This window comes from Xyrauchen texanus, chromosome 13 (assembly GCF_025860055.1).
Source record: "Xyrauchen texanus isolate HMW12.3.18 chromosome 13, RBS_HiC_50CHRs, whole genome shotgun sequence".
NCBI lineage: Eukaryota > Metazoa > Chordata > Actinopteri > Cypriniformes > Catostomidae > Xyrauchen > Xyrauchen texanus.
In genome coordinates this window covers 8014031-8036937 of record NC_068288.1, presented here as the reverse complement: position 1 = coordinate 8036937, position 22907 = coordinate 8014031, and the positions used below count along the sequence as shown (strand labels likewise).

General features: G+C 37.6%; 2 protein-coding genes across 4 annotated transcripts; one reads left to right on the top strand and one right to left on the bottom strand.

The window, feature by feature from the left end:
- The first annotated feature begins 4389 nt into the window (after positions 1-4389).
- On the top strand, positions 4390-14706 carry si:dkey-261j15.2 (uncharacterized protein LOC794828 homolog). Its single transcript, XM_052140839.1, has 3 exons — positions 4390-4843; positions 13153-13554; positions 14235-14706. Exons 1-3 carry the CDS (start codon positions 4462-4464, stop codon positions 14516-14518), a joined length of 1068 nt encoding a protein of 355 aa, XP_051996799.1. The 5' UTR covers positions 4390-4461; the 3' UTR covers positions 14519-14706.
- Positions 14707-14843: 137 nt separating this feature from the next.
- On the bottom strand, positions 14844-22236 carry zgc:113227 (uncharacterized protein LOC541506 homolog). Of its 3 annotated transcripts, XM_052140838.1 has the most exons (3): positions 22138-22236; positions 21969-22043; positions 14844-19792 (listed from the first exon to the last, which is right to left on the bottom strand). In XM_052140838.1, the coding sequence occupies exon 3, from the start codon at positions 19775-19777 to the stop codon at positions 18710-18712; it is 1068 nt and encodes a 355-aa protein (XP_051996798.1). In that variant the 5' UTR covers positions 19778-19792; positions 21969-22043; positions 22138-22236; the 3' UTR covers positions 14844-18709. The 3 variants fall into 3 exon arrangements, with proteins under 3 accessions (XP_051996798.1, XP_051996796.1, XP_051996795.1); XM_052140836.1 differs by having other exon boundaries at positions 21969-22223; XM_052140835.1 differs by lacking the exon at positions 21969-22043 and having other exon boundaries at positions 22067-22223.
- Between the last annotated feature and the right edge of the window lie 671 nt (positions 22237-22907).

The window sequence follows — 22907 nt, the reverse complement described above, 5'->3', positions numbered from 1 at the left end:
GGACCAACAGAGCTGAGATATTCTTCTGAAAATCTTTGTCTATGTTCTACAGAAGAAAGAAAGTCATACACATCTGGGATGGCATTTTTTTTATATACTTCCTGAAGACGACTGAAAAAGTAACATTTGAAACCAGCATTTTCAAAACAAGGGTCTCTGATATAGTAGGTTGGGGTATACTGCCGTTGTCAAAAGTATTGGCAGTGACATACATTTTGTGTTTTGCAAAGTTTGCTGCTTCAGTATTTGTAGATTCTTTTTTCACATGTTTCTATGGTATACTGGAAAACAATGATAAGTGTTTCATGAGATTTAAAGGCTTTTATTGGAAAAAAAATTATATATATGCAGAGTCAATATTTACAGTTTTGACCCTTATTATTCATAACCTCTGCAATTCACTCTGGCATGCTGGATATCAGCTTCTGGGCCAAATACTGACTGATGGTGATCCATTCTTGCCTTATTAGTGCTTGGAGTTGATTACAATTTGTAGGCTTCTTTTTGTCCACTCGCCTTTTCAGGATTGACCACATGTTCTCTATTGGATTAAGATCCGGGGAGTTGCTTGGCCACAGACCCAAAATTTCAATGCAATGATCACCGAGCCACTTTATTATCACTCTTGCCTTGTGACATGGTGCTCCATCCTGCTGGAAAATGCATAGAATTTCATCACCAAATTGCTCCTGGATCGTTGGGAGAAGTTGCACTTGCAGGATGTTTTGATACCATTCTTTATTCATGGCAGTGATTTTGGGCAGAATTGTGAGAGAGTCCACTCTCTTGGATGAAAAGCATCCCCACATATGGATGGTCTCAGGATGCTTCACAGTTGGCACGACACAGGACTCATGGTAGCATTCCCCTTTTCTTTTCCAGACTATCGATTATCTAGAAGTCCCAAACAGTTGGAAAGGGGCTTCAGATAAAATAACTTTGCACCAGTCTTCTGCAGTCCAATCCTTGTACTTCCTGCAGAATTTCAGTCTGTCCTTGATGTTTTTCTTGTAGAGAAGTGGCTTCTTTGTTGCCCTTCTTGATACCTTCGCCTCACTGTGCGTGCAGATGCACTCACACCAACCTGCTGCCAATATTGAGTAAGCTCTGCACTTGTGGTTACACGATTCCATAGCTGATTTGCTTACTAGACACTCTTGGACATCCCGAACCCTTCTTCACTGCAGTTGAACCTCTCTTATTGAAGTTCTTGATGATCCAGTAAATGGTTCTTTCAGGTGCAATATTCTTTGCAGCAATTTCCTTGCATGTGAGGCCATTTTGATGCAAAGAGATGATGGCTGCATGTCTGTCTTTAGAGGTAACTATTGCTAACAAGAACACCACAATGATTGGAAGCACTTCTTCCCTCCTTTATAGGAACCAGTCTGCTCTTATAATCCAATCAAAATGATTGAGTGATTTCATCTGACTAGTGCTCATTCACACTTGCCCAGGTGCTGCTGTAGTGAAATTATGTTAGCTTGTCATTTTGTGCCAGGGCCAAAAAACTGTGAAATTTAAAATGCATCTGATCACTCTGCACAATAATCTAGAAAAAATTTGAATAAACAACACAACAACTGAAGCAGAAAACTTTGCGAAACACAAAAATTGATGTCACTGCCAATACTTTTGGCCATGGCTGTACACATTTTTACACTGGTTTGTAATCCACCATAAAATGGAAAGAAGCAGAAAGAAACAAGGTTCAAGTCAAGAATACAATATAGAATGTTGGGGAAGGGAAGTAAAATGGAATGTGTGGCGATTGAGGTGTGGGTAGATGACAAGTGTGTTGTTATTATAAACTTTTATAATCCTTGTATAAAGCTGATTTTAGATGACCTGAAGCACATGTCAAAGTGGGGAGAGGATAATCTGGTGTGGGGAACTTAATGACCATAGCACTTTGTGGGGCAGAGGTACAATATATGAAATTGGTCAGAAAATAGAAGATTTGATGGATGATATGAATTTAGTGTGCCTTAATGCTAGTGAAGGTACAAGGATAAATGTGAGATCAGGTGAAGAAGCAGCACTAGACTTATCGCTAACAACAAATAAAGTAGGAGGAATAACCAACTGGAGGGTGCTAAGGAAATGTATTATAGGTAGCAATAGTAATAATAATAGAAATTGCCGGAAATGTTATGGAAAAAATAAGTGGAGATAGGATAGGAAAATAAAAAGCCTGGAAGATGGGAACATAACCCCAAAATTGGAAAGAAGCAGTGATGCTGCCAATATGGAAGCCAGGAAAAGACACAGGTATACTGCTAAATTACAGACCAATAGCTCTCACATCACATAAGGGTAAATTAATGGAGAGGATGATAATGGATAGATTAATGTACTATATAGAAAAAGAGGGGACATTTTCACCTGACCAGAGTGGGTTTAGGATTGGAAGATGAACAATGGATCCTGTCATGTGTCTAGAGGCCGGTATCAAGAAAGCCTTAAAAAATAAAAAGTCAGTAGTAGCAGTATTCTTTGATAGAAAAAGCTATGATATGCTATGGAGAGAGGGTCTGCTGGTGAAACTGCAGCAACTGGGGATAGGTGGCAGGATGTTTAGCTGGATTAATGATTTTCTTAAACAGAGAATGATAAAAGTTAGAGTTGGAGATTCCATATCATCTAGCGGTGTTGTAGAAAATGGCACCCCTCAAGGAAGTGCAATAAGTCTAGTGCTATTTTTAATAATGATTAATGATGTCTTTGGAAAAGTAGTCAAGATCATTGGAAGATCGCTGTTTGCAGATGATGGAGCACTGTGGTCAGAGGAAGAAATAATAAATACAACGTCCAGAAAATGCAAAGGGCATTAAATGAAGTTGTAGAATGGTCATATAAGTGGGGATTTAAATTATTGGTGGAAAATCACAGACAATCATATTCTCAAATTAAAAAAGTAGACAATGAGTTGAAGTTGAGATTATATAATAAAGAAATAGAATGGGGTTCTTGAATAAGATTCCTTGGAGTATGGTTGGATAGCAGAATGACATGGATAGGGCATATAGAAAAGATGGTAGGAAAATGTAAGCAAGTATTGAATGTAATGAGATGTATGTCAGGACAGGGGTGGGGAGCAGACAGAATGGCTTTAAAATGTATATATATAACAATGATAAGATCTGTATTAGATTATGGAAGCTCGGCATTTGGGACAGCAGCAAAATTGCATTCAGTTAAACTGGACAGGATTCAAGCACAGGCATTAAGAACTTGCTGCGGAGCATATGCATCAACACCAGTTTCATCACTACAGGTAGATGTAGGTGAAATGCCTCTTTATATTAGAAGACAGCAACTAATGGCAGTGAACTGGACAAATCTTAAAAGTCAGGATGCATCACATCCAACGCTGAAGATATTAGAGTCATGTTGGGAAAGGGGGATAAATAAGTATAATTGTTTTGGGTGGATAATTGAAGGGATGATAAATGAAATGGGTCTAAATACATACAAGTTTGCACAAAGAGTGATACTGCCACAAATTCCTTTGTGGATTCTTCCGCAACCAGCGGTGGATCTAACATTATTGGAGGCCAGACAAAAAGAGGGTAAAGATGAAAAGGACGTAACAAAGAGTAAAGAAGTAAATATTCATAAATTCACAGATGCATTAAAAAACCCAAATGGAGGACAAGTAGGATTTGCAGTTACTATTCCAAAATTAAAGCTCTCAAAGAAGAAAAGAATAACAGACCAGGTATCGGTATATACAGGAGAACTGATGGCTATTCTGTTAGCAGTACAATGGATAAAAGATTCAAAAATATAACGTGATTATCTGCTCAGACTCATGCTCGGCATTAGCAAATCTTGACATACAACATTCAGAAACAAGGCAAGATATAATATTGGACATTCTTCAAAAATTATACATCTTACAACAAAGTGGAATAGATTTACAGTTCATGTGGGTACCGGCTCATGTGAGAGTTAAAGGAAATGAGGAAGCGGATAGATTAGCAAAGTAAGCTATGGAAAAAGAGGTGGTATAAATTGAATTATCACACTGTAGGTCAGAAATCAAATCAATAATAAAACAAAAGATGCTACAGGAATTGTAACAAAGTATTGGAATAATTAAATTAAAGGAAGACATTTATATGGAATACAAGCAAAAGTTGGGAAGGGGAGAAACAGTGGAAGAAATAGGAGGGAAGAGAATATAATAGGTTGGGGCATACAGGTCTAAATAAAACATTGCAGTTAATATCCAAACATCCAACAGGGCTGTGCGAATGGTGGGGACAGAATGAAACAGTACGTGATTATTATTTCGTTATGAACGAAATAAGAGATCGTTCCAGCAGGTGGCGGTAATGCACTATTAAGTGCGAGCTGCAAATAAACAGAAGAAGAAGAAAAAAACAAGGCTCTGGCTAGGCAAGCTATCGCGCTCAAGTCTGCAGTTAGGAGTGCCTATTAACTGTAAACAACAACATGTCCGAAAGCAAAAGCCCACAGCAGTGGTCTACGGATGAAACCAGAGTTCTGCTCACGATATGGTCTTCCACGGAGATCCAGGAGAAACTAAAGCGCACGAAAAGGAGGAAAAAAGTGTACGACGAAATAAGCCAAGAGATGTTGGACGCTGGCTTCATTCGTTCGAACGAGCAAATCGTAAACAAACTAAAAAAACTTAAGAAGGACTACAGGGACAAGAAGACGAAAATAAATAAGAGTAAGAAAGCCGTTAACTACGACGTTATATTAGAGTCAGTTCTTGCACAGCGACCAGCGAGTAAAGTGACCGAGGCGTTGAATTCAGCGACGGCCATGGATACAAACGCGGAATCGCCCGATTCCTCCGCAACTGAGCTCGGTATGTATGTTATCTATATTCTATCTTTGTTGTAGGCCTTCTTTTACACCTTTTTTGTACGTTATTTTTATGCATTGTTAAGATTTGTACGGAAATTTGGGCTAGCTACTAGGGCTTTTTAGCTATTAGGGCTTAAGTTAGTATTATATTTCACATTCGTTTGACATTCGCGACAATAACCATTAAACTCTCCGTGCCTATAACATTTTCAAGCCAAACTAACTTGGAAAGAATAGGCTTTCTTTGCCTAGCACAAAGCTCTCTCTCTCTCTCTCTATAACATTTTTAATCAAATGAATTACATGGTGTCCCGATTGATTAATCGCATATACAAATATTTGCTGAGAAAGCCCCTCATATAACAGTAACTCAATATATGATGATTATACATATTTATATCAATATATAATTATAGATAGTTATCTTTAAACACATCTTGAGATCCCTTAGATCGCATTTGCGCTCCTTCGAGTGTTTTGAATGCAAGAACTTAACACATGTTTGTGTAGTTCTGCTTAAGTGTTTTCGTCACTATAATAAGCTGTGTTGCTCATACAGCTGAAATTTCACTCACTGCCCTCTGGAGTAAACAGGTGGAACTACAAGCTTGCATTTCTCAGGAATCTTCCTTATTATGGTCAGTGGGCATGAGATTAATTGCATGAATGTTTTTAACGAGTTATTTTTTGTAAAATTAATTGCACTGAATTTACGTGTTAAATCGACAGCTAATTATAATATTAAATATATATATACATCCGTATAAATGTTATTAGCCATATACATAAATTTAAGCATTTGATATTATGACATAACAAAAAACATTAAATGTTGTCAAAAAAATCCCTTTAGTGACAAGTCTGTTTGTGAAATATGCATTCGATATGTTTTCAAATAAATATAGTCATGTATCATGTAAATGTTTGAAATATTTCTAAATATATTCAAATCAATGATCGTTTGACCTAGAGACATGAAACCAACTGCTAAACACTCTTTATGATTCTTTATATAGCACAAGACTTGCTTTTCGGAGTAAATATTCAGCACTCTTCTCCTACAGGAAAACTTGTTTCTTTCAGCTGTGCTTCAACTAGGCCTCTGATATTTTTTCTATTGTACCTCCACACGACATATTTACTATATATTTACTTGCATATATATGACATACATTTACATTTTTGCATTTGGCAGACGCTTTTATCCAAAGCGACTTACAGTGCACTTATTACAGGGACAATCCCCCCGGAGCAACCTGGAGTTAAGTGCCTTGCTCAAGGACACAATGGTGGTGGCTGTGGGGATCGAACCAGCGGCCTTCTGATTAACAGTTATGTGCTTTAGACCACTACGCCACCACCACTTACAATAGTACATAGTACTTGCATAGTACAATAGTATGTACAACATACATACTATTTTTTGATGTGTCACTCTGAAAAAAATATTTTGCCAATCTTGACCAGACTGCAGAATTTCCAGAGGTGTCTTGTAAAATTTCAGTGTTCAGGAAACTAAGTACAACTGCATCTACATCTCCAGCAACTCCCCAGAGGTCTACTCTTGCAGCTCCCTTTCCTTTCCGAAATGTTGGAATTGTCACTTGGGGAAATATAACACACACAATTACAAACAAAGTGGTCATTATAAATTATACCCTGGTACACAGCTGGAGCTAAAAAGTATACCCATCTATGTTCTTGTTCACATTAATGCCATAAAGGCACATTTGTATAATGTTGGATCTCAGTATTTTTATGAATAACAACAGTTATATTTGTAATGCTCCAGGCTACTTACCATTCACCAACAATTTTGCACATGGCACTTAAATTTATAGATTACTTAAACCTCAAATAACATTTTACAAGATGGTGCTAAGGGCTGCCATAGACTCACTGTCTGTAGCTAATAATAAATATAGCTACAGACAGTGATAAAGGAGTCCAAGCAATAGCCCAAAAGAAGTGTCAAATAATCAAAGCAGGCACCTTAGGCCCATTAGTCTCATGTAAGCCAAACTTTGTGTGGACCTATGCAACATGTGTGTATAGACCAGATATTAGAAGGCAAAGTTTGACTTCAACTTCTTCATTTCAAATAAATGTGGAATACATACTATGAAATTTTATGAAATTCAATCAACCTGTCTAATAAAATTTAAAATCCCTGTAAAGGCACTTTAAACTCACTTTAAACTCTTAAAAAATAAAGCTACATATAAAACAATAAATCTATTGATTCAGTAAGTTCAGAAAAATATGGTCAGTTGGTCATTACCTTGCAAGAATGGATACATACATTTGAAAATACAGTACACACTGTACACAGAAGGAAAGAAGACAAAAATGGACTTGCACAACACAAAGCTAAAAGACTCATTAAACATCAGTTCATGTGACAACGATTTATAAACAGTGGTGGACCGTGACATAGTATTTTACTATTAAATGTCACATTAAGGTAACGGTATGGCCACAAAAATTTTATAAAAGGCAACTGACACTGTAACCCTTATTTTTACACATCAGAATCTACACTCACCTAAAGGATTATTAGGAACACCATACTAATACTGTGTTTGACCCCCTTTCGCCTTCAGAACTGCCTTAATTCTACGTGGCATTGATTCAACAAGGTGCTGAAAGCATTCTTTAGAAATGTTGGCCCATATTGATAGGATAGCATCTTGCAGTTGATGGAGATTTGTGGGATGCACATCCAGGGCACGAAGCTCCCGTTCCACCACATCCCAAAGATGCTCTATTGGGTTGAGATCTGGTGACTGTGGGGGCCATTTTAAAGAAACCAATATGAAATGATTCAAGCTTTGTGACATGGTGCATTATCCTGCTGGAATTAGCCATCAGAGGATGGGTACATGGTGGCCATAAAGGGATGGACATGGTCAGAAACAATGCTCAGGTAGGCCGTGGCATTTAAACGATGCCCAATTGGCACTAAGGGGCCTAAAGTGTGCCAAGAAAACATCCCCCACCCCATTACACCACCACCACCAGCCTGCACAGTAGTAACAAGGCATGATGGATCCATGTTCTCATTCTGTTTACGCCAAATTCTGACTCTACCATCTGAATGTTTCAACAGAAATCGAGACTCATCAGACCAGGCAACATTTTTCCAGTCTTCAACTGTCCAATTTTGGTGAGCTCTTGTAAATTGTAGCCTCTTTTTCCTATTTGTAGTGGAGATGAGTGGTACCCGGTGGGGTCTTCTGCTGTTGTAGCCCATCCGCCTCAAGGTTGTGCGTGTTGTGGCTAAACAAATGCTTTGCTGCATACCTCGGTTGTGACGAGTGGATATTTCAGGCAAAGTTGCTCTTCTATCAGCTTGAATCAGTCGGCCCATTCTCCTCTGACCTCTAGCATCAACAAGGCATTTTCGCCCACAGGACTGCCGCATACTGGATGTTTTTCCCTTTTCACACCATTCTTTGTAAACCCTAGAAATGGTTGTGCGTGAAAATCCCAGTAACTGAGCAGATTGTGAAATACTCAGACCGGCCCGTCTGGCACCAACAACCATGCCACGCTCAAAATTGCTTAAATCACCTTTCTTTCCCATTCTGACATTCAGTTTGGAGTTCAGGAGATTGTCTTGACCAGGACCACACCCCTAAATGCATTGAAGCAACTGCCATGTGATTGGTTGATTAGATAATTGCATTAATGAGAAATTGAACAGGTGTTCCTAATAATCCTTTAGGTGAGTGTACATTACAGATATTTACATAAAGTATAGTATGCATATAGTAGTGTGTTGTCTTCTTGAGCATCAATACATTTTTGCACCTTGTGTAATAGTTGTGTGCAAGCATCAAAAGCTTGATTTTTTATTTATTTATTTTTTTTTTATATACAAATATCAGTAATAACATTAATACCCACCTGAATAATATTTTGTAGGTCCCATCGTGCCACCAAAACAGCTCCAACCCACATCTCATAATCGCATTCTAAGATGATATTAGACTCATCACAGTTTTACAGAGTGGTTATCTGAGTTACCGTAGTCAGTTCAAACCAGTCTGGCCATTCTCTGTTGACCTCTCTCATCAACAAGGCATTTCCATCTGCAGAAATGCCACTCACTGGATGTTTTTTGTTTTTGGCACCATTCGGAGTAAATTCTAGAGACTGTTGTGCATGAAAATCCCAAGAGATCAGCAGTTACAGAAATATTCAAACATTCTCAGTCCAAATCACTGAGATCACATTTTCCCCTATTCTGATGGTTGATTTGAACATTCACTGATGCTCCTGACCTGTATCTGCCTGATGTTATGCACTGCACTGCTGCCATATGATTGTCTGATTAGATAGTGGCATGGATGATTATTGGTGCCATACGGGTTGGTTTGAGTATTTCTGTAACTGCCGATCTCCTGGGATTTTCACACACAATGGTCTGAATGGTACCAAATACAAAAAACATCCAGTGAGTGGCATTTCTATGGATGGAAATGCCTTGTTGATGAGAGAGGTCAATAGAGAATGGTCAGACTTTTTTTTTTATTTTAAAAAGTCTGCACTCCTAGTACTCACTGACGGCTGATTCGCTGAGAAAGTGAATCTGATTCAAACTGCTAACCTGAGCTCCTGAGTTCAAATTCTCAGTTCTTTTCGGATGATTCATGAAAAAGATCTGTTTCAAAAGTCATCTGTTCACGTCTCTCTCACGCTGAGTTTGTTGTTGCGTGCAGTGCAGCAAGCTCGTCAGAAACGGAACAGGTGAAAAGCGGTTGACACACTGCTGCGCACTCTAAAGATGCATTCAATAACTCACAAGATATCTGAAGAAATTGACAGCCTTAAAATATATATATTATATCATTTTTGGTAAAAAGAAAAAAAGATGCACAACAGAGCTATATATATATATATATATATATATATATATATATATATATATATATTATATGAAATCAATAAATGAAAACAATCTGATTACCTGAGGCAAAAGGCTGCCATGGCTGAATCACAACATGCTGATTTTCAGTACACTTGCTTATGTGATATTGCTTACTATATAATAATAATAGGGGTGTAACTGTTCAAATTTTTCACAGTTCAGTTTGTATCATGGTTTAATGGTAACCATTTCGGTACGGTTCAGTTTTTGCTTTTTTTTTTATATTAGAAAACCATGGTGACCGCAGTCCTGGTAAGTACAATATTATAAAGTATTACCATAGTAAAACCATGGTTAATTTTTGTCAGGGTCCTTAACAAAAACAAAACAAACAAACATTTTCTCTACTAAATCATCATTTTAACTTAATACCTGCACTAATCAACATAAAGTGCACTTCAAACTCAACATATTCAATATTTGGAAGCTGTACATCACTATAAAAGGAATAACCTTGCTATACGAGAAGGGATGTTGTGATAATGATGCTTGAGTATTTTAATCATACATGGAAATCCCACATGAACATGCCAAGCACTTTAGTTATTGTTTCATGTCTGTCCGAATTAGCAGTGAGTGCCTGCTTAAAAATGGAAGGGTTGGTGTGCAATTTCGGCTCACCTACGGCTCTTTCCCTGGGTGACGTACATTTTAAGTTTATTTCAGTAAAAAATTAACCGCAAAAAAATTCCTATTATGATCAAGTGTTTTGGTCTTGTTTTCCATTTCAAAATTGTCTCAAAATAAATTTACTTGAGAAGCAACATATTTAGACTTGCTTTAAGAGACAAATATAAGTACATGTTTTCACTTATATTTCTGCGAGTGCAGTAAAGACAAAATCTATTCTCTAAAAGCAAGTATATATGTCTTATATGCTGCTTCTCTGGTGAATGCATCTATTATTAAAGGATTCTTAGATATTTTAAAATATTTGTATTTTTTATATTGCATTCAACATTCTCAGAGAACAATTTTTTCTTCTGCATTATATTTACTAATGTAAATGTACATTGTTTTAAAGGAGTTTTAGATATTTATATTGTAAAAGAAGCCAAAACATATCAAAAACGTATTTTGTTGCAGTGTATAATAATGGGGCAAAGACTACCCACTCTCACCATTTTGTTCCCTTCAATCCATCTTTAACTCACCAAAAACAAACTCTCTTATTAATAAGGCTGCGTATTGCCAATTTTCTTCACGATATGAAATGAAGAGTGACACTTACCATCCTGCAGGTGATATAGGTGGCTACCCTGCAGACATTTTGGAGGGCAGGGGCTCAAGTGGAAAAAAAAAAAAAAGGGCACCTCTCAATTATTTATTTAAAAAAATATATATATTTTAACAAAATTTTCAATATATTAACACGACTCTGACTTCCTAACCAATCTATTTTCATTCCCTCACACTCACACAATTGTTTCATACTCAACAGATTTCTACAAAATATTGAGATTTGGTTTTCGCTTCCATGTCCTCTTTTACTCTTATGGAAAGAGAACTTCCAAAATACACATTTAGATGGTGTTTGTTTTGAGCCTACTACCCTCTGTCTGTTTGCATCTGTAGATATCTTCTAAATTAACCAAATCGTTTCATGTGACAACACTGAAGAAATTACACTTTGTTACAATGTAAAGTAGTGAGTGTACAGCTTGTATAACAGTGTAAATTTGCTGTCCTGATACTTTCTGCTGTTCAGCAAAATATATTTTGCCCCTTAATCACATGCATGCTCAATGTCAGCAGCTCATCTGTTCTCAGTATGTCGTACACTTCCAAAAGAGGCAATTCTTAGTTCAGTGTACTGTTGACTCAAGAACTGCTGTGAGCGAGTCGGTGTACTGTTGAATTAAGAACTGTTAGGAGCGACTCACTGCACTGTTGACTAGAGAGCTGTTGCGACCCGAGTGTTCTGTCCGATTTGTGAATTAGTTGGAGTGGTTCATTGCAAAGAAGAGTTGGCAAAAGCAGATATCACCAGTCCTAGGATCATATTACTCCCAGCTATCAGCTCATTTCGATTTGGAGTGTCAGGCACATCCAAGAGACAGGTTAAGATAGGTAACTTGTGGATCAGTGTTGATTCAAGATGCGATCTGTTTCAAAGGATTCAGTCCAATTTGTTGAACTGGTTCAACTCATTCACTAAAAAGAGTTGGTGAACTGGTTCAACTCACTCAACGCTTTTTTGTCAATGAGTTGAACCAGTTGACCAAATTGGTGAACTGGTTCAATTAATTCACTAAAACGAACCGGTTCAAAATAATTATTCGTTCACAGTTCTAAAAGCAGCTGTTTTAGAAACCTCATCGCATCTGTGGTACTTTTTTGTAATTTTTATTCCAGGGTAATATGGTACAAAGTGTAATGTTAATAATTTTCACTAAATAATTAAAAAGTGCAAATATAATAAAGTTTGCTAGATTAATGCTGCTAAACAAGGCTGAAATGCATCACAGTCTGTGAAAAAGGTCAAGTAATAAATATTTTATGAATGTGAAAATAGTGAACTTGGCCAGGTTTCCCGCTGTCACAGAAAACATGCAAATATCAGGCAATTTTAAGTGTTTTCCAGACTTGGAAAAATCATGAATTAACAAAATGTTTATTTTTTTTTGTCAGTGAATCCTGGTTTAGAAAAATGTTAATTCCAGGGTTTTTGCAGAAAGCAGCTGAAACGTTATGTAAATGAGAACACTGATTTCCTAAAGCCGCTTGAAGGTTTAAGGGTTTTAACATGGCTTATGTAGTCATCTTAATGCTTAAGTGGCATTCTTACAGGTATATAAACTATACCCATTTATTCACACCAATATAAAATATTGACTGTCTCTCAAATTCGCATATATGAGCTCGTACATTGGGGGAATCGCTGAGTTTTATGTAATAGTGAAACCCCGCTATTGTAGCGCAATTCTGCTGCAGGTCACGTTGGAAAGTTAAGAAAACAAACACTAACAACTGTGGAATAACTGGAGATAAGCAAGGCAAGGGAGAATAAAATAGCGAAGTCTTCCTTGTATGTCATGTTTGTTATTTACACAAGTGTTGCAAGGCAATTACGTTGCTGTGTAGAAAGCTGCTTGCTGATCGAGCCACATGTATACGGGAGTAAAGAGGACGCTGCTTATACAGTGCATGTAAAAGTGAACGCCGCTTTCTCGCAATAAGACACATTTTGGTGTCCATGTAGTCAGTCAGTGAGTGAGTGAGTGCGTGAATTATTTGATAGCTGAAGTCGGTCTAAATGATTAATTGGCTAATCAGTTGGAATCAAAATGATAACCAAGCAGCATCAATAGGAAATGTTAAGTGTTTATCAAAGGAAACAACTATTGTGCAAAGTTTGTAACTATGTTTCTTTGTAGGCAGCAAAACACCCGAGAACAAAACCATACAGCAGTGGTCTTTGGAGGAAACCAGCGTGCTGCTTGGGATATGGTCTTCTTCGGATATCCAGGAGAAATTGGAGACCTTGACAAGAAAGAAAAAAGTGTACGACGAGATATGCCAAGAAATGGCGAACGCTGGTTTCAGTCGTTCATCTGAACAAGTCATAAACAAGCTTAAAAAACTTAAGAAAGAGTTCAGGGACCAGAAGAAGGACCTACGTAAATGCGTCAGTGAACGGAGCAATAAAACGGCCAACTACGACGTTATGGAGGTACTTGAACACCTACAAGCGAGAGAATTGACTGGGGCCTTTAATTCAGCAACAGCCATGCTGGAGACGAAAGCGCAATCACTGATACCCACTGTATCTAATGTTGGTAAGCTTTCACTATTCCTTGACTTTGTTTTTAGCTTTCCTACATATTTTTATAACATTATTTGTGTACAGTGCTATGCTGTATAAGGACAAATTTGGTTTATGATACCCATCTAGTTAAGCAGCTTACATGTAACAAAGTTTTTAGTAGCTAATTTAAAGGAATAGTTCACCCAAAAATGAAAATTCGCTGATAATTTACTCACCCTCAGGCCATCCAAGATGTATCGGAGTTTCTTTCTTCATCAAAACAGAATTTAAGACTATTAGGATTTCATTTTAGGCCTCCTCCTCTAAACAATGCAAGCGAATGTACTCCATTTTTTGACGGTCCAAAATGCATATTTAGGGTGCATCAAAATAATCCAGTTGACAAAGTTCTTCTGAATGCAAAGGATAGATTATTTTGAGAAACAAATCAATACTTATATACTAATGTTCGCTTCCATACATCTCTGACGTGAGCTCATGAGAGGGATGACATAAGCTTGTCGATAGGGTCACACATCACTTGAAAAAAATAAAATAAAAATCACGCATCACGTGGAGTCAGGAAGCGTGTCATTGTTTACATTGATTTTTTTAATTATTATTTGGAAATTATTGTTTTGAAATTGTTTTGGTATGTGAACGGCACTTGGTCTTTTTAGTAATTTGCTGCTATTCTTTTTTTGCATAAAGACAGTTTGGTGGAAGTCGATGATGTGCTGGAGCGAGCTGAATCGTCCTTCAGCTCTTCTCAGTCACAACCAAGAAGGTGTCTGCGGCAGATCAGAATAAGGAAGAAAGGTTCAAATAAGGAGCTGTTGGAATACTTACAAACTGCTGATGAACGGTTTATGGAGCATGCCAGAGAACTTAATGCTGTCATTCTTAAGAAAATGGATGAAGCTACAAATTCTATGCTAGGACTATTGGGACGCATGGTTGCTGTAATGGAGGGACAAGAGGCAAACAATCAGTGAACACAGGACTTCTACACATTTTATTCTCTTTTGCACACTTTTTACCTACACAAATGGAAATTTCAACCCTATGTAGGCTACTTAAAAAAAACAAAAAGTACTCATTCCTGGTTTCATTGTGAAATGTTTATTGGTGCACATTATTATGATCTTTAATCAAAATGTAATAAACTTGTTCTAATATGAAATTACTTTTTGGCTGATGTCACCAAGCCCCTCCCCTGTAACCACTTGTCATAAAGAGATCACGGCCAGCTTACTACGACTACCACATGAAACTAAAGCAGCAACCACAGACATGACACATTTTTGGCTGTTGCCCTCCCCAAAACCTTTCCCCATCTACAAAGTACACTGGCTTGAATCTTTGCTGTTTGTAGGAGGAATAGCAGAGTTTGTAGTTGTTTTCTGTATTTCCCTCCTAAATACTTCGAAATGTAGGTTCCCAAGCTCTGTCCTTGTCAATATAGCTGTCCCATAGACCTTATTCACGCTAGTGCCATCTTCATGACACGTCCAGTGCAAGCCCATGCATGGAAAAATTTAAATTTGCATTCAATGAAGGTTCATCGACCACAATAAAGGAACCATTAGAACCAGATAACTTTGGTGACCATTTTGCTAAATCCGAACCAACGTTGTATTTTTTAGTTAATCAAAACCATCTTTTCATTTTTTTTTTTTTGATTAACACACTCACACTTGTCATGTCTCTTAGCATTTATCCGTCATACAGCTTGTTCTGCATCTTGATGGATGTAGCACACGTCTTACCAGACATCTTTAGACTACATCCACATTAATCCAGATACATTTGAAAACATCTTTTTCTCTACGTTTTGGTCTGTCATCCACACTGAGATGGAGTTTTTGTCCAGCGAAAAGTGATATTTTTGAAAACTCTCCCAAGTGGATACACATTTGAAAACACTGTATTCAATGGGTAGTGTGGACTGGGAAAATGTCTCCAGTTACACATGTAACCTCGGTTCCCTGAGATGAAGGGAACGAGACATTGTGAGAGTTGCTATGGGGAAATACTTCTGATGGCTTAGTTGCACCCCTTGTACAATAATGGTAAACCTGAGATTGGCAATGGTGTTTGTGCCCTTTAAGCGCGCTGTTGGCCTATACAAGCGGGTGTGCGAACACCATTTCTTCAGAATTTTCGAATTGAGGTATAAACACTTGATAAAGAATTGTAAATCACAGGAGGGTGATTTATTAAAGACATGTCTTCAAGTGTATGAATTAATTAATAACCCCACATGGTGAAAACCAGATGGAAGTTAATCTCAGCCTGGGAATATATATGAACTATACAAATTTAACCCTTTCACAACCAAAAGTTGGGAAAGGAAATGTATTCCTATTGGAAGTGCTTGTGACTTCTAAGGGGGGTAATTTCAAAAACAGCCTATATACCAAAGTATAAATAGACTACCAGTCCAACATTTTGAAACATTTGACTGAAATGTTTCTCATGATCTTAAATATCTTTTGATCTGAAGGCACATGCTTAAATGTTTGAAATTAGTTTTGTAGACAAAAATATAACTGTGCGCCACCATATTAATTTTATTTCATTTTACATTTTTTTAAAATTGATGACTTGGACCAAATAATAAAGCAGCCAATAAGTGCCCAACATAGATGGGAGCGCCTTCAATACTGTTTAAAAAGCATCCCAGGGTGATATCTCAAGAAGTTGGTTGAGAAAATGTCAAGAGTACATGTCTGCAAATTCTAGGCAAAGGGTGACTTCTTTGAAGGTGCTAAAATATAACATAGTTTTGATTTATTTTGGATTTTGTTTAGTCACAACATAATTGTCATAGTTCCATTTATGTTATTCCATAGTTTTGATGACTTTACTATTATTCAATAATGTGAAGAAAATAATATAAGAATGAGTGTGCTTCAAAACTTTTGACAGGTAGCATATACACTCACCTAAAGGATTATTAGGAACACCATACTAATACTGTTTTTGACCCCCTTTCGCCTTCAGAACTGCCTTAATTCTACGTGGCATTGATTCAACAAGGTGCTGAAAGCATTCTTTAGAAATGTTGGCCCATATTGATAGGATAGCATCTTGCAGTTGATGGAGATTTGTGGGATGCACATCCAGGGCACGAAGCTCCCTTTCCACCACATCCCAAAGATGCTCTATTGGGTTGAGATCTGGTGACTGTGGGGGCCATTTTATTACAGTGAACTCATTGTCATGTTCAAGAAACCAATTTTAAATGATTCGAGCTTTGTGACATGGTGCATTATCCTGCTGGAAGTAGCCATCAGAGGATGGGTACATGGTGGCCATAAAGGGATGGACATGGTCAGAAACAATGCTCAGGTAGGCCGTTGCATTTAAACGATGCCAAATTGGCACTAAGGGGCCTAAAGTGTGCCAAGAAAACATCCCCCACACCATTACACCACCACCACCAGCCTGCACAGTGGTAACAAGGCATGATGGATCCATGTTCTCATTCGGTTTACGCCAAATTCTGACACTACCATCTGAATGTCTCAACAGAAATCGAGACTCATCAGACCAGGCAACAGTTTTCCAGTCTTCAACGGTCCAATTTTGGTGAGCTCTTGCAAATTGTAGCCTCTTTTTCCTATTTGTAGTGGAGATGAGTGGTACCCGGTGGGGTCTTCTGCTGTTGTAGCCCATCCGCCTCAAGGTTGTGCCAGTGAATGTCAGTGTTCTGCCATGGCCAGCGAAGATCTCAATCCCATTGAGCACATCTGGGACTTGTTGGATCGGAGGTTGAGGGCCAGCCCCCAACATAGAATGATGTAATGTCTAATTTCGTTAGGCCATCATTTACTTAAACCCACCACCATCTTCTTTTAAGAATATTATTAATTTTATTTTACAGTTATGGGCTTTGGCTATATGATATTGGATAAGCAATATACTTTACCTATTTTATATTATGGTCTTGTATTCATATATCTAGAAAATGATTACAATCAGATTGAATTTAATTGCCAAGTACACTTAAATTTTCTTGTTGACAGAAGCTTCCAGTGCACAAATACAACAACAAGACAGTGATAAACACAAAAAAGTACATGTAATAAAAATAAAAATGTATTATTTTTCATAATCCCACTACGCTCCCAGATTGTCAAGAACATTATTATTTTAATTTAAAGCCTATTCATTTTTCCGCTAGGCATATACTGTAATTAAATTATATTGCTCTGTAGTTGATATTTTATGATAAAAGAAAGCCTACAATATAGGCACTGACCAATATGTCTAGCAAGTGTAATGTTAATATGAACTACTTTTATCAACTGTTCTACATCACAGCATGACACCATATAGGTGTATACTGTAATTAAATTGTATTGCTCTGTAGGTAATATCTTATGATAAAAGAAAGATTCATAATAAAAGTGATAAAGAAAATCAAATCTCAGTAGCAAACTTTGTCTAACGTCATCTTTACACAGACTTTCATATGAACATGGAATATGGGATGGACAGGTTTTGTATAAGGTGCTGGCTTCCTTAGCTTAAACATGGTCACAAGAGGGGCCTGGGTAGCTCAGCATGTAAAGACGCTGACCACACCTGGAGTCACAAGTTCGAATCCAGGGCGAGCTGAGTGACTCCAGTCAGGCTTCCTAAGCAACCATTTGGCCCAGTTGCTAGGGTTGGTAGAGTCACGTTGGGTTAACCTCCACATGGTCGCTATAATATGGTTCTCGTTCTCAGTGGGGTGCGTGGCGAGTTGTGTGTGGATGCCGTGGAGAATAGCGTGAGCCTCCATCACACTAGGTCTCCACGGTAACGTGCTCAACAAGCCACCTGATAAGATGCGCGTATTGACACTCTCAGACGCAGAGGCAACTGAGATTCGTCCTTCGCCACCCAGATTGAGACAAGTCACTACGCCACCACGAGGACCTAGAACTCTTCTTCTTCTTCTACTTTTCGGCAGGCTAGACGTTCCTGCCTCTTGCTGTTAGACTTGAGTACTGCACGTGCACAATTGAAAACAAAGGCATCACCAGCTTTTTGCGTAAAGTGACAAATCGTACCAGTGTACTGATGTCAAAATGTGTACAAGTTAGCAGGTTTGAAATAGGAAAGTAAGAAGTAGTGAAAAACCAAAACAAAAAACAACAAGTTAAAAAAAAGGTACTGGTGCTCAAATAATCTCACTATTTCTGTCTGTTAAAGTAGTCCAACAATGCAGATCGTACATCAGTTCCTTCTGGTTGTCCATGCTCAGATAATGCCTGGATAGGGGGCTGCATGTTCACATACATGGCTGGAAGGTCCTCACTGAAGTCATCTCCATTCTCCTCACAGATATTGTGTAGCACACAGCAGGTCATTACCATCTTCTTTATCAGCTCCAGCTTACAGTCATTCCTTTTTAAAAGACAACTCCATCGTGCCTTTAGCCTCCCAAAACTCTTGTCCACAACAGACCTTGCAGGTCTCAACCTGAAATTGTACCTGCACTGCTGTGGGGTCAATGTGCCTGAAAATGGCTTCATGAGCCAGTTTTGCAAGGGGTATGCAGAGTCTCCAATCAGGTAGTGTCCAACATTATGGCCGGAGATATTTACTTTGTTTTGGCTCATCAGTTGTCCATCTTTCAACATGTTCCACAGCTGAGAATGCTTTAGGATCCCTGCGTCATGTATACTCCCAGGATTGCCAACACACAAATCCCAAAAAAGCCCTTCCCCATCCACTACAGCTTGAATCACTATTGAATGCCACCCTTTTTTGTTAAAATAGTCTCGAGGATTCTCTTCAGGTGCTATTATTGGGATGTGGCTTCCGTCTATCACACCAACACATTGTGGTACCTTCCAGCGATCTTCAAAACAATCTGCCATCTCCACCAGCTTTCTAGAATCTGGGAATTTTATGTGTACAGGCAGGAGAACTTTAATTATGCCGTTGCAAAAGTCTTGCACACAGTTGAACACAGTGCTGACGCCTACACCAAAAAGTTGACTTGCGCTTTTGTACTCGTTGCCTGTGGCCAGCTTCCAGAGGGCAATGGCGATTCGCTTTCTTACAGGTATACACAAGCGGAAATTAGTGTTCCTTCTTTCCATTGCATGCTTGAGACGACAGTAGATGTAGTCAAAAGACCCCCGCGAGACTTTAAAGTTCTGGATGAACTGCTTCGGACTGAATTCTGGTACAACGGTATCCCACCAATTTTGCATTTGGGGATGTGTCCAAACAACAGATGCCCGTCTATTCATGATAACCAGGGCTATCTGTGAAGAGAATCAGTGGATTTTTCAATTCAGATGAACACATTGTCTAATAGCATGAAAATAACTCAACATAATTTGTGGCATAATGTTGATTAGCATAAAAAAAATTATGGACTCATATCTTCTTTTCTAAAAATAAAGAGGCAAAAATCCAGGTGACACTTGGAATGAAAGTGAATGTGGCCAAGATTTGGAGTGTTTAAAAGGCAGAAATGTGAAGCTTATCATTTTAATAGTCGACCAAACGTTAGTCGATGAGAAGAGTCTTGGTCCACCAAGTTTTTATTGGTTGGTTGGTTGGTTGCAGAAAAAAATAAAATAAACCTCAACAGGAAACTGAAGAACAACAGTATTACCACTGGTTAGACGCTAGGTGGTAATTTTCGTTAAGCAGGGTTAAGCCTACACATTAAAGCAATTTTTATTTTATTTTAACAAAAAATTCAACTGAAAATGGAAAAAAATGAAGTGCAATTAAAATGTGTGTTGTTCAACTTTTTGAAAGATGGCTTTACAACAGTTATGAAGGGCAACATCTCTTTGGAAACTAACCTACTTCATCTGTGCATTCTCTAACGGTCGGGTATTTCGTTGTCTGGGAAAACATTTTATGTGTGTGAATACATTTGTTTTGTTCCCTCCTTCACGATATATATATATATATATATAGCAATATCCAATTAAATCAGCAGCACCCGGGCTGAGGGATCAGTGAATTTTCGTTCATTTTCATTTGCAGTACACTCATATACGATACTGTTCTTGCAAAAAAAAAAAAAAGACGACAGAGACCAAGAAACAGTGAGAACCTTTTACATGCACGTGTTCAACGAGACTGCACACCGCCGTACAAACAGAGCGTCACACATGCGCATAGACAACTTTTCTGTCACCTGTTCTTAATAATATAATAAAGTGTTTCTTCAAGCGAGTGTCTGTGTGGCTACGGGAAAAGTATTTGTAATATTAATTTGATAATAATTACTTTATACATTAATGGGAAAATGAGCCAAATATTTTCTTGACATCTTCAAAGGCATCAGATATTGGTGATCACTCTGACCATCATCGATCCCTGAGATCATCGTCTGTCGGCACAACCTTAATGTGCATTTCTCTCTATAAATTAACAAAATGATAAGGCAGTCTCCTAGCTGGTTTTTCCAACACATTCATAATCATTACCGCTTTTGCCGGTGTTGCTGATGCTCACTTCATGCATGCAGTTGTACAATTTATATTTTAAAAGCGCATTATTACGGTTTAGCATTTCTCTGTAATGTTGAACAGTGTTAGCAATGTTACTTATAACATTCTTTCTCAGCCCTGGAACTCAAACCATTTCTGATGCCCCCCAATATAAGTAATTAAAATAATATAATAAACGTGTGACAACTAGTCAACTAATGGCTTTGAGCTGTAAAGTTGTTTAAATCATTGTTTTACAGACGTTTTAGGGTTTACGGCATCACGGCAGGTATACAATTGGAAATGACTATAAAAAGAAAAAAAGTTTATTCCACCAATTACTGTTTTCTGAACTCTTCCTAAGTTAAAACATTAGTATTGTGTTTAAAAATGAATATGAACTTGTTTTCTTTGCATTATTCTATGTCTGCAAACACGCCATCTTTTTTGTTATTTTAACCAGTTGTCATTTCCTGCTAATAAATGCTGTAAATGACAATATATTTATTTGGAATTTGGGAGAAAAGTTGTCAGTAGTTTATAGAATAAAACAATTAAAATTTCATTTTACTCAAGCATACCTATAAATAGTAAATCCAGAGAAACCGATAATGTTGCAGTGGTCTCTTAATTTTTTCCACAGCTGTATATAGATTAAGAGGAGAAATCAAAATGATCTTCTTGTTTGAGGTAATCAATAATATTATGTCAAAAATGCTGTATTGAGCATGTAATCTATATATTTAATAAAGATTATATTATGCTAAACTGATGAGAAGTTCATGTAGATATAAAGCGAACGTAACTATATGTTTAAATAAATTCGACATATTTTATAATAATTAAAAAACACTAATTATGCTTAACAGATCATTAGGCAAAATCATAAAGTGATTAAATAAAGGTTGTAAACGGTTATCCATTTTTCCTAGAAATAAAAGAGAACACTATAAACATACAGCCTAATCATATTTTCCAGAACGTTTACCTTTTGACACTTTCCACTGCTTTTCTACGACTGAAAACTGCATACATTTCAGGTTTTCCAGGGCGCGTGGAAACTCTGTAAAACATTAAAAACGTTACCTGTCGCCTTGTGCGAAGACGCTGCTTGTGACATGCTCTTTGAACTGAACATAGACGTTGAAGTAAATTACGTTGAATGTTGAAATAAGTTCTCAAAGCGAGAAGACAGACTTGTAAACAACGACTGTGATTCGCCATGTTTGTTGTGGGGACTGAACCGGACATGCCCGTTGCCTGTGACTTCTTCTTATGTGTGTACAAGCGATTGGCCACCACTATTTGGAGCATCATCGCCACCTCCCGGAACTGGAAGCACGAAGACTAGGATGTATCCAAAATTTGTATCTTTTAAAAACTCTATAAAAAAAGTCTCTAACCATACTTTGTTTTATTCGGGATTTAGTTTAAACGAAAAGTTCCTCTAAAAATACAAATTATTTCATCATTTACTCACCCTCATGCCATCCCAGATGTGTATGACTTCCTTCCTTCTGCTGAAAACAAATGAAGATTTTTAGAAGAATTTATCATCTCTGTAGGTCAATACAATCAATGCAAGTGAATGGTGTTCAAATTTTGAAGCTCCAAAAAGCAAATAAAGGCATCATAAAAGTAATCCATATGACTTTAAATCCATGTCTTCAGAAGTGATGTGATAGGTGTGGGTGAGAAACAGATAAATGTAATCCTCTTTTGCCAAAATGTTCCCCCCGCTGCCCAATAGGTGGTGATATGCATGAAGAATGTGAATCACCAAAAACACAAGAAGTTAAATTGGAGATTGACTGAGCAGGGAGGAGAATTTATAGTCAAAAATGGACTTAAATATTGATGTTTCTCACCCACACCATGTTGCTTCTGAAGACATAGATTTAACCAATGCATTGTTATGGATCACTTT

Coding starts and splice junctions, on each gene's coding strand:
- si:dkey-261j15.2 (XM_052140839.1), top strand. CDS start 4,462: ATGTCCGAAAGCAAAAGCCCACAGCAGTGGTCTACGGATGAAACCAGA. Junction 4,844..13,152: donor TTCCTCCGCAACTGAGCTCG/GTATGTATGTTA, acceptor GTTTCTTTGTAG/GCAGCAAAACACCCGAGAAC. Junction 13,555..14,234: donor ACCCACTGTATCTAATGTTG/GTAAGCTTTCAC, acceptor TTTTGCATAAAG/ACAGTTTGGTGGAAGTCGAT.
- zgc:113227 (XM_052140835.1), bottom strand. CDS start 22,204: ATGGCGAATCACAGTCGTTGTTTACAAGTCTGTCTTCTCGCTTTGAGA. Junction 19,793..22,066: donor GTCTTCGCACAAGGCGACAG/GTAACGTTTTTA, acceptor TTCTCTTCACAG/ATAGCCCTGGTTATCATGAA.